Raw genomic sequence first — 15,164 nt, forward strand, 5'->3', positions numbered from 1 at the left:
AACAACAGGAACCGGGAGGGAGAACAATGGGAACGGGGTGGGGGGAAACGGGCGGGGGACCGGGGGGGTGGGGCGGCTCCGGGACCGCCCCCGGCCCGCGGGGAAGGGGGAGCAGATCCGGGATCGGGATCCGGGATCGGGATCGGAGATCGGAGTCGGGATTCGGGATCGGAGATCGGGATCGGAGATCGGGGTCGGGATTAGGGATCGGAGATCGGGATCGGAGATCGGGATCGGAGATCGGGGTCGGGATTCGGGATCGGGGATCGGAGTAGGAGATCGGGATTGGGATCGGAAATCAGGATCGGGATTCGGGATCGGAGGTCGGGGTCGGGATTCGGGATCGGGGACCCCCGGCCCGACTGCGGACCCCGGGACACTCGGGGGGCTGCGGGAGGAGGTTCCTGGAATTGGGGGGGACCCTGGGAATGAGGGGGGACACTCGGGGCACTTCGGGATCCTGGGAATGGCGGGGGGTGGGGATGGGGACCCCGAGAATGCAGGGGGGTATCCCAGGAATTTGTGCGGGACAGCTGGGGGAAGTGCGAAACCTCGGGAATTTGGGGAGAGGACGCCAGGAATGCAGAGGGACACTCGAGGCACTTCGGGACCCCGGGAATGCGGGGGGGACACTCGGGACACTTCGGGATCCCAGGAATGCGGGGGGGACAGCCCAGGATCGGGACAGGCCGGGCGCTCCCGGGTCGCGCTCAGCCGGGACCATTCCGGCCATGTCGGTCCGTGCCGGGCCGTGCTGGGACATGCCGGGACAAGCCGGGACATGTCGGGCCAGGTTTTCCCAGCCTTTGGCGGGTGTTCTTTTCCCTCCAGGATCCGGGAGTGGATGAGGGGGGGCCGGGGGTCGCTGCCCCACTTTGGGGGGGTCAGAGCCCCACGGGGGGAGGGGAAAATTTGGGGTGCAGCGCTGGGATGGGGAGGGGGGGGCTGGTGCTGGGTTCACTCCCGCCTCTGCTCCCGCAGCTCCAGGACAGCCCTGCGGACATTCCCTGGAATTCCCGCCGGGAATCGCCGCAGCGGGAGCGGGGCCGTGACCTCGGTGACCCCGGAAAAAGCCCCGACCTTCCTCCTCCTCCTCGGTGAAAGTCACGTTTCTGATCACATCCTCCTCCTCCTCCTCCTCCCCCCGAGCTTCCTCTTCCCCCCCGGGCACGGAACGCCGCTCCTGGAACACCCCTGGCACCGAGAGAATTCCCGGGACCCACAGAATTCCTGCGACACTTTTGGGACCGGCCGAAGTTCTGGGACACTTTGGGGACTTTTTGACGGAATTTTTGGGCCAGGTGAGGCTGCCCCGTTCGCTTCCTGCTTTTCGGGCCCATGTTCTGCTTGCCGTCCAGGAGGAAGGGGCGCAGGCGGGATCCTCCCGAATCCATGGATCGCGGGGTTTTCCCGCAGGACTCGCCCCGGCAGATGGATCGGGAGGAGTTTTCCTCGCTGGGCCGGTACCGGCAGCTCGGAAGGGGCAGGGCCTGGCCGTGGAGCCCGGACAGGGTGCGAGGAGCCGAGGAGAGCGGGAGAAACACCGGGGGAGAGGCGGGAGACGGGCATGGATGTGCCCAGGTGGATGGGAAAGAACCGGGGAGCCACCGGGATGCCGGAGCCCAGCCGGGAAAGGTGAACCCCAGCGGGATCCAGCCCCTCGGGAAGGATTGTGGGGATGAGCCAGCCCGGAATGGGAATGTGCCCAGGGAAGGGATGGATCAGCCCCAGCCCCCGCTCCAGGCTGGGAGCAGCCAGGGTGAGGAGGGAGAATCCAGCGGCTCCTCCCGGAGCTGGGATAGGGATGGTGCCAGGCACGGCCAGAGCCAGGGAGTGGAACCCCGGGAGCGGGTCTGGGAAAAGCTGCGCAGGTTGGGAGAGAACATGGAGCAGTGGGAAGGGAAATCCACAGCAGAGCTGGCGGCCGGGCTGGCCCAGCACATCGCGGGGACGCCCACGTGCAGCTACCCCGCGGAGCCGGGAATCCGCTGGGAGCCGGGAATCCGTCAGGAACCTGGAATTTTCCAGGAGCCGGGAATCCGTCAGGAATCAGGAATCCATCAAGAGCCGGGAATCCGTCAGGAGCCGGGAATCCGTCAGGAGCCAGGAATCCATCAGGAGCCAGGAATCCATCAGGAGCTGGGCTCTGGAGCCAGCCAGGATGCCGGGATTCCCGCCGGGATTTATGGGAGCTTCGTGGGAATGCTGAGGGTCGACGGGAATGCTGAGAGCAGGGACTCAGACTCGGGCTCGGGCTCAGACTTGGACTTGGACTCAGACTCGGGCTCGGACTCGGGCTCGGACTTGGAGCAGCCCATTGTGATCGCGTACCTGCAGCTGAGCCCGCACGCCAGGGCGCTGGCAGAGGGAATCTCGGATGTGTGGGCGCGCTCCCACCTGGATTGCGGGCGGCTGAGCCAGGAGGAGCTGCTGGACGGGGGCCCAGTGCCCTTCCAGAGGGAGCGCCCACAGTCCAGGCACAAGGAGAGGCTGATGGAGAGGCTGCTGCAGGAATACCTGGAGCAGGGGATCGTGAAGAAGCGCACCTCCAACTCCAACAATCCCTGGACTCTCATCCGGAAGCCCAAAGGGCGCGGCTGGCGCCTCTCCCTGAAGTGCTCGGAGCTCAACGCCGCCACCCCCGTGGGGCCCCCAGAGCGGCCGCGCCGGGAGGCGATCCTGGCATCCATCAGCCACCGCAGCTGCTTCTTCTCCGTGCTGGATTTATCCAGCGCCTGCCTCGCCATCCCCTTGGCCAAGAGCTGCTGGGGCCGCTTCGCCTTCACCTTCCGGGGCCAGCAGTTCGTGTTCACGCGGCTGCCGCCCACGTTCCACGGCACCAACTCCATCCTGCACCGCCGCGTGGCCGCCATGCTGGCCCAGCTGGAGCCCGGAGCCACTCCCGGTGTTTTCCACATTTACGACGACATCCTGATCACCGGGAAGAGCCGTGAGCAGGCCGAGCGCCGCACCCGCCTGGTGCTGGAGCTGATCCGAAGCACCGGCTTCAAAGCCAACCCGGACAAGGCGCAGCTGGTGCAGAGCACGGTGAATTACCTGGGAATCACCATCGGAGCCGAGGGGTACTGCATTTCCGGGGAAAAGGTGGAGGAGATCTGCGCGGATCTGGACGCTCCCGGCCCCTGGGATCCCGCCAGGCTCCACTCCATCCTCGAGAAGTTCAACGCCTGCAAGAATTTCATTCCCGACCTCTGCGAGCTGAAGCTGCCGCTGCAGCGCCTGGTGGGGCAGGGGAACCGGCAATGGAAATGGGGGCAGGAGCAGAGGCAGCAGCTGCAGCGGCTGAGAAAGGCTCTGGAGGATGCTCCCGTCCTGGGCTTCCCAGTGAAATCCCGGCCTTTCGTGATCCGGATCTCCGTGCACGCGGAGACGGCGGGAGCGGCGCTGCTGCAGGAAAAAGCGGGAATGCTGCTCCCAGTGTGGTACTGCTCCCACAAGCTCAGAGGCAAGGATGTGTCCCTGCAGGACGCGTGGTGCCAGGCGGCCGTCAGGGCTGTCCAGGAATTCCAGGCCTTCACGGGGCCAGCTCCCATCATCATCCAGAATCCCAATGGGAATTTCCTACTGCGGGGATTGGACACCGGCGGCTGCCGGTGGCAGGAGGAGTGGACACTGCTCGTGGCCCCCGCGGGCCCGGTGCTGCGGGAATCCCAAAGGATCACGATCGGGCTGGCCCCGCCGCTCAGGGATTTGCCTGACGGCTTCCCCAGAGCCAACGTGTGGTTCCTGGCCGTGGAGAAGGTAACGCACCAGGCCACCTCCATCGGCTTCGGCCTGGCCAACCTGCAAGGCCGGCGGATGACAGCGGTGTCCGGGAAGAGCTCGGTGCCCAAGGTGGAGCTGGAGGCGCTGCGGGAGCTCCTGGAGCAGCATGGGAGCCGCTCCCCGCTGTTCCTCTATTGCAACTGCCCGGGGCTGGTGGCGCGGCTGGAACAGCTGGAGCAGGGCTGGAACGCCGCCGGGGACGCCTGGCCCATCGTGCTGCGCTGGCTCCGAGCCTTCCCGGGAATGCTCAGCATCCGCGAGGTGGGAACGGACGCGGATCCGCTGGAGAGGGAGCGGATCGAGGACGTGAGCAGCTCGGTCAGGATCTTGCCCGCGATCACCAGGAGCAGCTGGATAATGTGGAAACCATCCCAGTATGAGACGCAGGAAGTGGTGGCCCAGTGCCACCGCGAGCACGAGGACGTGGAGAGCACCCTGGCCAGGATGAGGGAAGAGGAATTCTACGGAAACAACCAGGAGGACGTGACCCGCTGGGTGCAGAACCCCGACCCCGAGAGCGACGCCGAGGCCCCGCAGCGGGCAGAGGGCCCCTGGTCCCGCCTGCGGCTCAGCCTCTCCCAGGCCCTTCCCAGCACTCCCGAGGGCTTCCAGGCGCTGCTGGTGGCTCAGGACGCGCTCTCGGGCTGGCTCGACGCCTTCCCGCTGCGCCAGTGCTCCGAGGCGGAGCTGACCCAAACGCTGCTCCATAAAGTTTTCGGGCGTTTCGGGAAGGTGCAGAGCGTCGTGCTGGCACCAGCGCCCGCCTGGGTGTGGCATTCCCTGCAGGAGCCACCGCTCCGGGCGTTCTGGAGCCGCCTGGAGCACTCGGAGCCGCATTTGGCGGCGGCGGGCGTGTTCAGGGCGGCGCAGGTGGCCAGGCAGGGCTGGGCCGAGGCGCTGCCGCTGATCCTGGCCGCCAGCAGGTCCCAGTGGGTCAAAGAGGGGGAGCTGGAGCCGCTGCTCTACATCCCCGAGCTGCCGCTGGAGGTGTGCTGGGAATGGCCGGAGCAGCCGCCCCACGGGATCGGGGAGAACGAGCAGGCCCGGCTGCGCGCCATGCGGCTGCGGCCGCGGCCCCGCAATCCCGTCATGGGCACCCTCTGGGCTTCTCCGGCCCAGCCCGGCACCTGGATACTGGGGTGCCGGAATTGGGGCGTGCCGGACCCGGGCTCGGAGTACGCCAGGAACCCGTGCACCATCCGCTGGCTCCAGGACTGGAACACGCCGGAGGGCAGGATCAAGATTTACCAGATCCGCAGGCAGGGGCCTCTGGATATGGGCTCGGGGTACCAGGATTTCGGGATATCGCAGCTCCCCGGTTACCAGGGCTGAGGGATGCAAACCCCCACTGCAGGATTTAGGTGGGACTTGGGGTGGGTTTAGGCTGGGAGAGGTTTAGGTGGGGCTGGGAGGGGTTTTAGGCTTAGCTGGGAGAGGTTTTAAGCTGGACTGGGAGAGCTTTTAGGCCTGGTGAAGCTTCTAGGCGGGACTGAGCAGCTTTTAGGTGGGGCTGGGTGGCTTTTGGGCAGGACTGAGCAGAGTTTTAGGCCTGGGAGAACTTTTAGGCTTCTTTTATGCTTCTTTTAAGCAGGACTGGGGTTCTTTTAAGCAGAACTGGGGTTCTTTTAAGCAGGACTGGGGTTCTTTTAAACAGGACTGGGGTGGGGGGGATTTTAGGCAGAATTTGGCACCTTTTTGATCTGGTGAAGATTTAAGTCAGGACTGAGAGACTTTTAGGCCTGGGAGAGCTTTTAGGTGGGACTGAGCAAGGTTTTAGGACTGAGAGTGCTTTTAGGCTGCATTGAGGAGCTTTTAGAACTGGTCAAGCTCTTAGGCCGAGCTGAGGGGCTTTAGGCGGGACTGGGGGAGGTTTTAGGGGGGATTAGGACAAGTTTTAGGTAGGATTTAGGACCTTTTAGAACTGATGAAGTTTTAAGTCAGGACTAGGGCGCATTTAGGCCTGGGAGAGCTTTTAGGCTGGACTAAGCCTGGCTCAAGCTCCTGCTCCACTGGCTGGGCCCAGGCAGGGAAATCTCCCAGCTCCAACTGGTTTGAACTGGGCTGGGCTTTTCCCTGGGAGCACTGGGGAAAAAAAACATTCCCAATCCCAGAGCCCAGGAGCACTTCCCAATGTCCTGGAATATTTTCTCTAGGATGTTTTCTCTGGAATGTTTTCTCTGGAATGTTTTCTGGGAATGTTTTCCCGGGGATGTTTTCTCGGGAATGTTGTTTCCCCTCTTGTTCTACCTCTTGTTCTCTTCATTAAACCGAGTTTGAACTGCAGCCCTGAGTTTTTTCTGCTTTTCCCCTGGCCAGGATGGGGTTAAATCCTTGGAGCTCCTGCGGGCTGGGAGCAGGAGATAACGGGGAGATAACGGGAGTTCTCTGGGCTGGGAGCAGGGAGATAACCAGGAACTCTCCACAGCTCCAAGGTCCTTCCTCCTCCTCACATTCCAGGGAGAGTTTCCAGGGAATCCTCCCCCAGATCTAGGGAATTTTGGTTGGTTGAACCCCAGTTTGTGCTTTCCAGGGGCTTTTCCCGAGGCTCCTTCCCAAAATTCCGGCTCCTCCTTTCCCGTTGTTCCCCTGTGATCCTTAAACCCGGGAATTCTGGAATAACCAAGGAGCCCTGAGGGATCAGTCCTGGGAATCTGGGATCAGTCTGAGCCTTGGACACCTCAGGGTCAGCTCCAGGAGCTGGGAATTCTCAGGGATGGGGGTGATGGGGAGGAACATCCTGGGATGCCCCAAAATCTGGGAATGGGATGAGCTGAGGGCACAGCCCAAGGGGGGCTTTGCCCCTTCACATTCCCGGGATTTCTGAATTCCCTGAGGGGTCAGGGGGGGTCTGAGGGACCTCGGGATGTTCCCGATCCCGTGGGAATCCCATCCCTGAGCTGGGGTCACCGCTCCAGCCAGAAACAGGGAACGGAACCGTCCTGGCATCCAGGAGGGACCTGGACCCTGATCCCTGATCCCAGAACCATTCCCAGGATCCCAGATCCAAACCCAGATCCCTGTCCCAGGCCCAGGAATCACATCCCAGACCCCATTTCTCCATATGGGATCCCCAGCTCCAAATCCCAAATCCAGGGGCCACTCCCAGCATGCCCAGGCCCATTTCCCAGCCCCTGCCCCAAATCCTGGGATCAGATCCCAAACTCATCCCCTATTCCCACCCCAAATCCAGGATCTGATCCCAAACCCATTCCTGCCCCAAATTCAGAGATCAGATCCCAAATCCCATTTCCCTGTCCCAAATCCAGGGATCAGATCTCATCCCCTATTCCCACCCCAAATCCACATCCCGACTCCCCTATCCCAATCCTAGCCCCCCAAATCCCATTTTCCTGGAGCCAATCCCCTCTCCTAGCCCGGGACCCCCATCCCATTTCTGGACCCCATTTCCTATTCCGTATTCCCTATTCCCTATTTCCCGATCCCATTCCCCATTCCCGGACCCCATTCCCCGTTCCCCGTTCCCCACTCCCGGACCCCAATCCCATTCCCCGTTCCCTATTCCCGTTCCCCACTCCCGGACCCCATTCCCGATTCCCCGTTCCCTATTCCCGCCCCTTTCCCCTCCTCGGGGGCGGGCTCGGGCTCCGCCGCTCCTTTTCCAGCCGCGATCCCAAATCCCGGTTTTCGGTGGCCGCTGTCCAGCCCCGCGCGCTTCCCGCTTTTCCGCGCGGGTCCCGCACGGTCCTGCCGGGAATTGCGGACTCCTGCCGGGAATTGCGGGCTCCTGCCGGGAATTGCGGGCGCTCCCGGCGGGTCTGGGGGCGCGGGAGGAGGAAGCGCCGGGCGGATGCGGGAATTGGGGCGCTGAGGCCCGGCCTGGGGGCGATGAGAGGTGAGAGCCACAACCCGGGGGGCGGGAACCTCAAATCCGACTCGGGAATCCCAAAATCCCATAGGGAATCCCAAAATCCCACTAGGGAATCCCAAATCCCACTCGGGAATCCCAAAATCCCACTCGGGAATCCCAAATTCCACTCGGGAATCCCAAAATCCCACTAGGGAACCCCAAAATCCCACTCGGGAATCCCACAAACCCATTCGGAGGGGATCCCAAAAACCCACAGGGGAGAATCCCAAAAAACACTCGGAGGAATTCCAAAACCCACCTGGGAAAATCCTGAAATCTGACCTGGGAAGATCCCAAAAACCCACTCGGAGGGGAACCCAGAAATTCACCTGGGAGAATCCCAAAACCCACCCGGGATATCCTAAAAATCCACGGAGAGGGGGAGATTCCAAACACCCACCCTGTAGAATCCTGAAACCCCACCTGAGAATCCCAAAACCCATCTGGGGGGAATCCCAAAACCACTCAGAGGAATCCCAAAAATCCTTGGGGGGAAGGGGGAGGGGGAGATTCCAAAAACCCACCTGGAGAAATCCCAAAATCCCACCCGGGGAATCCCAATAACCCATCCAGACGAATCCCAAAATCGCACCTGGAAGAATCCTAAAATCCTACCGGAGAGAATCCCAAAAACCCACCCGGGAAGAATCCCAAAAATCCATGGTGGAGGGGAGATCCCAAAATCCCACCCTGGGATACCAAAAATCCCAAAATCCCAGCTGGATGAATCCCATAAGGATGAAAAACCTCGGGATAAGCAGGAAGGGAGAAATTTGTGCCCCCCCCCAAAAAAAAAAAAATTTGGGACAGTTCCAGGGGAGCGTGGTGGGAATGCTGAGCTTTGGGATTTTGAGAATGCTGAGCTCTGGGATTTTGGGAGTGCTGTGCTCTGGGATTTTGGGAATACTGAGCTCTGGGATTTTGGGAATGAGGGGTTGGGGAGCCCTGGAAAATTTGGGAAGCGTGAGAAGAGACATACCAGGGTTTTATGGATGGGAATTCCTTGGGATCTGGGAGCCATCCCTGGACATCCCAAATTTCCCACCCTGACCCAGGGAGAGGCACCAGGAATTTTTCCTTTGCTCCCACGATTTTTAAGGTTGGGAATCCTGGGAGCCGCTCCCCACCTCCATCTCCTCCCAAATCCCAAAATTCCCCAAATTCCGCCCCTTGAGGTGCCAGGATTCCCGCTGGATCCTGGATGTGTTCCCACGGGATTTGCCAGTGGCGGATCCCAGATGGATTCCCGGCTTTTCCTTGGGAATGCTGGGCTGGGGGGTGCCCAGGGGTCCTTGGAATGGGATCTGGGCTCTCAGGGATCCCCTGGAATGGGATCCTGGCTCTCAGGGATCTTCAGGAAGGGATTTGGGATCTCAGTGATCCTTGGGATGGGATCTGAGATCTCAGGGGTTCCTGGGAATGGGATCTGGGAGCTCAGGGATCCTGAGGATGGGATTTGGGATCTCAGGGATCCTCGGGACCAGATCTGGGAACTCAGGGACCCTGGGGAACCCTTTGGAATGGGATCTGGGAACTCAGGGATCCTCAGAATGGGATCCAGGTGCTTCAGGATTGTGTGAACCCCTGGGATAGGATGTGTGATCTCAGGGAATACCTGAAATGGGATCTGTAAGCTCAGAGATCCTCAGGATGGGATCCACAATCTCAGGGATCCCCTGGAAGGATCTGGGCTCTCAAGGATCCTTGGGATGGGATCTGGAAGCTCAGAGATCCTCGAGATTTGGGTTGGGATCTCAGGGAACCCCTGGGATGGGATCCCGGCTCTCAGAAATCCTCAGAATGGGATCCTGGCTCTCTGGGATATTTGGAATGGGATCCCGGCTCTCAGGAATCCTCAGAACGGGATCCTGGCTCTCTGGGATCTTTGGGATGGGATCCTGGCTCTTAGGAATCCTCAGGATGGGATCCTGTCTCTCTGGGATCTTTGGGATGGGATCCTGGCTCTTAGGGACCCTCAGGATGGGATTTGGGCTCTCAGGGATCCCCTGGAATGGGATCTGGTCTCTCTGATCCCGCTCTCTTGGCTTCCAGCGCCCGAGGCAGCCGAGGAGGAGCAGGAGGAGCAGATGCCGCCCTTTGGCTCCAGGGTGGGCGGTGAGCAGCGGGAATTTTGGGATGTGGGGGATTTTGGGAAGGGCCGGATCCCGAGTGCCGGCAGTTTCAGGGCGCTGTGTCCGGGAGGCGCGGCTGGGAGCGGCCGTGCGGGGCCTGTTCGGGCTGGCCGGGACCCTGCTGCTCGCCGTCAGCCTGCTGGGAGCGCTCGGTGAGAGCCGGGAACAACGGGAATGACAACGGGAATAACAACGGGAATGAGTAACGGGAACAATGGGAATAACAACGGGAATGAATAACAGGAATGAGTAATGGGAATAATGGGAATGAGTAACGGGAATAACGGCAATGGGAATGGTAGCGGGAATGGCAACGGGAATGGCAATGGGAATGACAATAGGAATGACAGCGGGAATGGCAGCGGGAATGGCAGAGGGAATAATGGGAACAGGAATGGGAACGGAAATGGGAATGGGAACAGCGGGAACAACAGGAATAATGGGAACAAGAATGGGAACAGAAATGAGAATGGGAACTGTGGGAATAACGGGAACAGTGGGAACAGCGGGAACAGCAGGAATAACGGCAACAGCAGGAACACAAATGGGAACAGCGGGAACAGCAGGAATAATGGGAACAGTGGGAACAGGAATGGGAACAAATGGGAAGGGGAATGGGGATGGGGTCAGGAGTGGGAATGGGAATGGGAATGGGAATGGGGATGAGAACGGGAACCGGAACGGGAACAGGAACAGAAATGGGAATGGGAGCGGGAACAGGGACAGGGCTGGGAATGGGATTGGGAATGGGAATGGGGCCAGGATCAGGAGTGGGAACAGAAATGGGAACAGGAATGGGAACGAGGTCAGGAACAGGAACAGGGTCAGGAACGGTGACGAGAACAGGAACAGTATCAGGAACAGGAATGGGAACGGGGTCAGGAACGATGACAGAAACAGTAATGGGATCAGGAACAGGAATGGGAACAAGGATGGGGACAGGATTGGGATCTGGAACAGGAATGGGAACGGGGTTGGGAACGGGAACAGGATCAAGATCAGGCTTGGGATCGGGATTGGGGTCTGGGCTGGGGTCAGTATCGGGGTTGGGACTGGAGTTGGGATCAGGGTCGGGATTGTGGTTGGGACTGGGATCAGGGCTGGGGTTGGGATCAAGATTGGGATCAACATTGGGATTTGGATTGTAGTTGGGATTTGGGTCGGGATCAGGGTTAAGATTGGGGCTGGGGGGGAACTCTGGCAGCACCTGGGAGACCTTGGGAATTATCCCAGGAATGGGGTAATGGGATCCATGGGCACCGTGGGAATCACCTGGAGCCTGGATCCCAGTGATTCCCAGGGGGTTCCCAGGGATGGCAATTCCCAAGGATTGGAATTCCTGAGGAGGTTGGATCCCAGCCCCTCCTGGGTGATTCCCGAGGGATGGGATCCTGGAGGAGCTCTGACAAATCCCAAACTCCTGGGCATGCCCATCCCGATCCCCCCGGTGTGGAGCCGGCATTCCCAGCTCACTGAGTTCCCGAATTCCCGGATTCCCGGGCAGTGTTCCGGAAGGTGAATTCCATCTCCGAGGAGATCAGCTCATCCCAGACCTTGTTTGAGCGGAAACTCCTCTCCCTGCAGGAGGATCTCCAGGGATTGGGTGAGGAGTGTCAGGATCAGGATTTCCCAGGGATTCTTCCCTTTTCCAGCTCCTGCGGCTCCCCTCGAGCCAAATCCCTGCTTTTTTTCCCAGGATTTGGGCAGGGATGTCTGGCAGATCCCAAGGGTGGGGTTGGTGGGGTGGGGCTTTGGAGAAGCTCTCCCAGTGCCTGACTGCAGGACCATGGAATCCTGGAATTCCGAAGGATTTGGGCGGGAAGGGTGGTGGGATCAGGGCTGTCTCAGTGCCCATCTCCAGGGTCATAAAATCCTGGAATTCTGGAAGGATTTGGGTGGGAAGGGCCCTCCTGTGGGGTCAGGCTGGAGTTGTCCCAGTGCCCATTTCCAAGGTTATAAAATCCTGGAATTCCAAAGGATTCAGGTGAGAAGGGTGGTGGGATCAGGGCTGTCCCAGTGCCTATCTCCAGGCTCATAAAATCCTGGAATTCCAAAGGATTTGGGCAGTCCTGTCCCTGGCTGCATCCCAAACCTGGGCTGCTCCAGTTCGATGGATGGGATGGGATGGGATGGGATACAGGGATGGGATACAGGGATGGGATACAGGGATGGGATAACTCGGGATCCTCTCCCGGAGCAGGTGAGAGGAGCTCCGGGAACGGCTCCTGGGCGTGCCGGGACACGGCGGCGCTGGGCCGGGAGCTGTCGGAGCTGCAGCGGGAGCTGGAGCAGATCCAGGAGATGCTCCAGGCGCAGGAAATCCTCCTGGAGCGAACTTCCCAGAGCCACGCCCGCCTCTCCTCCGCCGGCGCCTCCATCTCGGGCGGGCTGCGGAGCTGCTCCGCATCCATCGGGAATGTCAGCCGGAGCCTGGAGCGGCTGCGGGAGCAGGCGGGGGGCTGGCAGGGGGTCACGGCCCGCCTGCAGAATTCCCTGCGGGATCTGTCCCGGCAGCGCTCGGAGGCGGAGGAGGCGGCGGAGCGGCTGAATTCCAGCCTGGAGCAGAATTCCCAGCGGCTCCGCGCGCTCCAGGGGCAGGCGGACGAGGGGACGCTGGCGCTGCACAGGCTGGTGACCGAGTGGCAGAACACGACGCGGATTTTCGGGATGCTCCGCTCCGCTTCGTCCCGGAGCTCCGAGCTGCTGCGGAGCCTGCAGGCCGGGCTGGGCTCGGCGCTTCGGGAAGCATCCCGGAATTCCGAGGGGATGCAGGAGCTGGCGCTGCAGCTGCTGGGGCTGCAGCTGCAGCTGGACAACATCTCCTCGCAGCTGGACGAGCAGCAGGAGAGCGCGCAGGACCTGCGGCACCGCCGCGGCCACGCGCGGAACCGAACCGAGGAGCGGCTCCAGGAGCTGGGATCGCGCCTGGAATCGCTGCAGCTGGAAACCCGGAGCATCCTGGCCAACGTGAAGGCCACGGACGGGCACGTGCAGGGCATGCTGCACTTCCTGGAGGTCGTGCGCTCCTCCTGGGCCCGGGAATTCCGCGGGCAGGCCGAGGAGCTGCGGGAGCTCAAGAGATCCCTCGGGATGCTCCAGGAGGCCACGGAGGAGCTGCGGGAGCGCTCCGGGATGCTGGGAGCGCGGCTGGAATTCGACGTGAGGAACCTGTCGCTGGTGGTGGAGGAGCTGCGGGCGGTGGACGCGCGGCACGGGGCGATGCTGCGGAACGGCTCCCAGCTCCGAGGTCAGCGGGGCTTTTCCCGGGATGGGGCGGGATTTTGGGAATCCCGATCCCGAGGGACGTGGAGATGGGGCCAAAGAATCCGTGCTGGGGTCGGGGTGGCTCCGGGATCATCCCGTGGATGCGGATCACAGGGAATGTGACCCTTCCCTGGATGAACAGGGGGATTTTGGGAATCCTGATCCCAAATCAGCTGGAGGAGGATCCAAACCCCACCCTGAGATCCGGGATCATCCTATGGATGCGGATCCCAGGGACAGAGGGCAGTGACCCCTCTGGATGAGCGGTGGGATTTTGGGATTTGGGAATGTCCCGAGCTCCCTCCAGTGTCACCCCCAGCATGGTGCCAGCGACTCCTCCTGGATGGAATTCCTGGAATTACCGGGACCGGAACATTCCCGCATTCCCTGGATGGAATTCCCGATTGTCCTGGGATGGAATCATTCCCCATTCCCTGGACGGAATTCCCGATTTTCCCAGGATGATGGGATCATTCCCCATTCTCTGGACGGAATTCCCGGCTTTCCCAGGATGATGGGATCATTCCCCATTCCCTGGCTGAAGTTCCCGGTTTTCCCTGGACGGAATTCCCGGTGTTCCCAGGATAATGGGATCATTTCCTATTCCCTGGAAGGAAGTCCCGGTTTTCCCGGGGTGGGATCATTCCCCATTCTCTGGCTGGAATTCCTGGGATTCCCGGTTTTCTCCGGGATGAAACTCCTGGGTGTCCCGGGATGGGATCATCCCTCATTCCGTAGACGGAATTCCCTGTTTTCCCGGGATGATGGGATCATTCCCCATTCCCGGGACGGAATTCCCGGATCCCTCCCCATTCCCTGCATCCCCTCTGTCATTCCAGGCGCTCCGGGGCTCCCGGGCCCCCGCGGCCTCAAGGGCGATGTCGGATCCAGGGGCGCGCCGGGAGATCCAGGCCAGAAGGGCGACCTTGGGAATTTGGGACCGCCGGGATCGCCGGGATCTCCGGGCTCGCCGGGAGCGGCGGGGCCGGGCGGGGAGCGGGGCCCGCCGGGATCCCGCGGCTTTCCCGGCCCCAAGGGCTCCAAGGGCAGTTTGGGCATCCCGGGCCCGCGCGGCTCCAAGGGCGATCCCGGAATTCCCGGAGCTCCCGGAGCCGCGGGGCGGCCGGGCCCGGCCGGAGCGCGCGGGGAGCCGGGAATGGCCGGGAGCCCCGGGAGCCAGGGGACACCGGGGACACCGGGGACAAAGGGGGAGCCCGGGCCCAGGGGACCCCCGGGGCTGCCGGGACCGCCCGGACCGCCGGGACCGTGACGGGGACAGAGACTGGGGACAGCGACAGGGGACAGTGACGGGGGACAGCGACAGGGGACAGCGACAGGGGACAGTGACAGGGGACCGTGACGGGGACAGGGACTGGGACAAGGGACAGCGACAGGGAACAGGGATAAGGGATAGAGGACAGTGACAGGGGACAGGGACAGGACTGGGGACAGCGACAGGGGACAGGGGATAGTGACAGTAACAGCGACAGGAGACAAGGGACAGCGACAGCAGACAGGGACAGCGACGGGGACAGCGACAGGGAAAGGGGACAGGAATGGGGACCAGGGACAGGGGACAGCGACAGCAGACAGGGACAGTAACGGGGACAGGGGATAGTTACAGCGACAGGGGACAAGGGACAGTGACAGGGGACAGGACTGGGGACCAGGGACAGGGACGGGGACAAGGATAAGGGAGAGGGGACAAGGACCGGGACAGCGACAGGGGACAAGGGATAAGGGACAGCAACAGGACTGGGGACCAGGGAGAGGGACGGGGACGGGGGACAAGGGACAGCGACAGGGACCAGGGACAGGACTGGGGACAGGGATAAGGGACAGGGACAGCAGTGCCACCTCCTGGACAGCGACGGGGACAGGGACTGGGGACAAGGACAGCAGTGCCACCTCCTGGAGAGGAACAGGGGGACAGGAACTGGCACAGGGATTGGGGACAGGGGACCCCAGAGCCATCCCCGGGGCAGGGACAGGGCCCCCGGCGCCACCGCAGCTGCCCCGGTTCCGCCCCGCTGTCCCCGCGCTGTCCCCAGTCCCTCCCAGTTCGGGCCCGGGGCCGGTCCCCGCTCCCGGGAATTCCTTGGGAACCGATTTGG

The 15,164-nt window shown here is 61.8% G+C and overlaps 2 protein-coding genes across 4 annotated transcripts; both read left to right on the forward strand.

Annotated features, from left to right (window-relative positions):
• The first annotated feature begins 939 nt into the window (after window positions 1–939).
• Window positions 940–6,069, forward strand: LOC116994532. 3 transcript variants are annotated; one of them, XM_033056318.1, is made up of 2 exons: window positions 940–1,635; window positions 2,029–6,069. In XM_033056318.1, the coding sequence occupies exons 1-2, from the start codon at window positions 1,339–1,341 to the stop codon at window positions 5,116–5,118; spliced, it is 3,387 nt and encodes a 1,128-aa protein (XP_032912209.1). In that variant the 5' UTR covers window positions 940–1,338; the 3' UTR covers window positions 5,119–6,069. The 3 variants fall into 3 exon arrangements, with proteins under 3 accessions (XP_032912209.1, XP_032912210.1, XP_032912207.1); XM_033056319.1 differs by having other exon boundaries at window positions 940–1,512; XM_033056316.1 differs by having other exon boundaries at window positions 940–1,301; window positions 1,417–6,069.
• Window positions 6,070–7,406: 1,337 nt separating this feature from the next.
• On the forward strand, window positions 7,407–14,320 carry SCARA3 (scavenger receptor class A member 3). Its single transcript, XM_033054486.1, has 6 exons — window positions 7,407–7,639; window positions 9,707–9,769; window positions 9,840–9,938; window positions 11,291–11,389; window positions 11,987–13,033; window positions 13,890–14,320. Exons 1-6 carry the CDS (start codon window positions 7,633–7,635, stop codon window positions 14,318–14,320), a joined length of 1,746 nt encoding a protein of 581 aa, XP_032910377.1. The 5' UTR covers window positions 7,407–7,632.
• Window positions 14,321–15,164: the final 844 nt, after the last annotated feature.

Source organism: Catharus ustulatus, chromosome 3 (genome assembly GCF_009819885.2).
Source record: "Catharus ustulatus isolate bCatUst1 chromosome 3, bCatUst1.pri.v2, whole genome shotgun sequence".
In the NCBI taxonomy this organism is placed as follows: domain Eukaryota; kingdom Metazoa; phylum Chordata; class Aves; order Passeriformes; family Turdidae; genus Catharus; species Catharus ustulatus.

Excerpts from the sequence above, each read along its gene's own strand:
- LOC116994532 (XM_033056316.1), top strand. The coding sequence starts at position 1,432 with ATGGATCGGGAGGAGTTTTCCTCGCTGGGCCGGTACCGGCAGCTCGGA.
- SCARA3 (XM_033054486.1), top strand. Across the intron at positions 9,770-9,839 it reads CTTTGGCTCCAGGGTGGGCG|GGCGCTGTGTCCGGGAGGCG; the intron begins GTGAGCAGCGGG and ends CGGCAGTTTCAG. Across the intron at positions 13,034-13,889 it reads GAACGGCTCCCAGCTCCGAG|GCGCTCCGGGGCTCCCGGGC; the intron begins GTCAGCGGGGCT and ends CTGTCATTCCAG.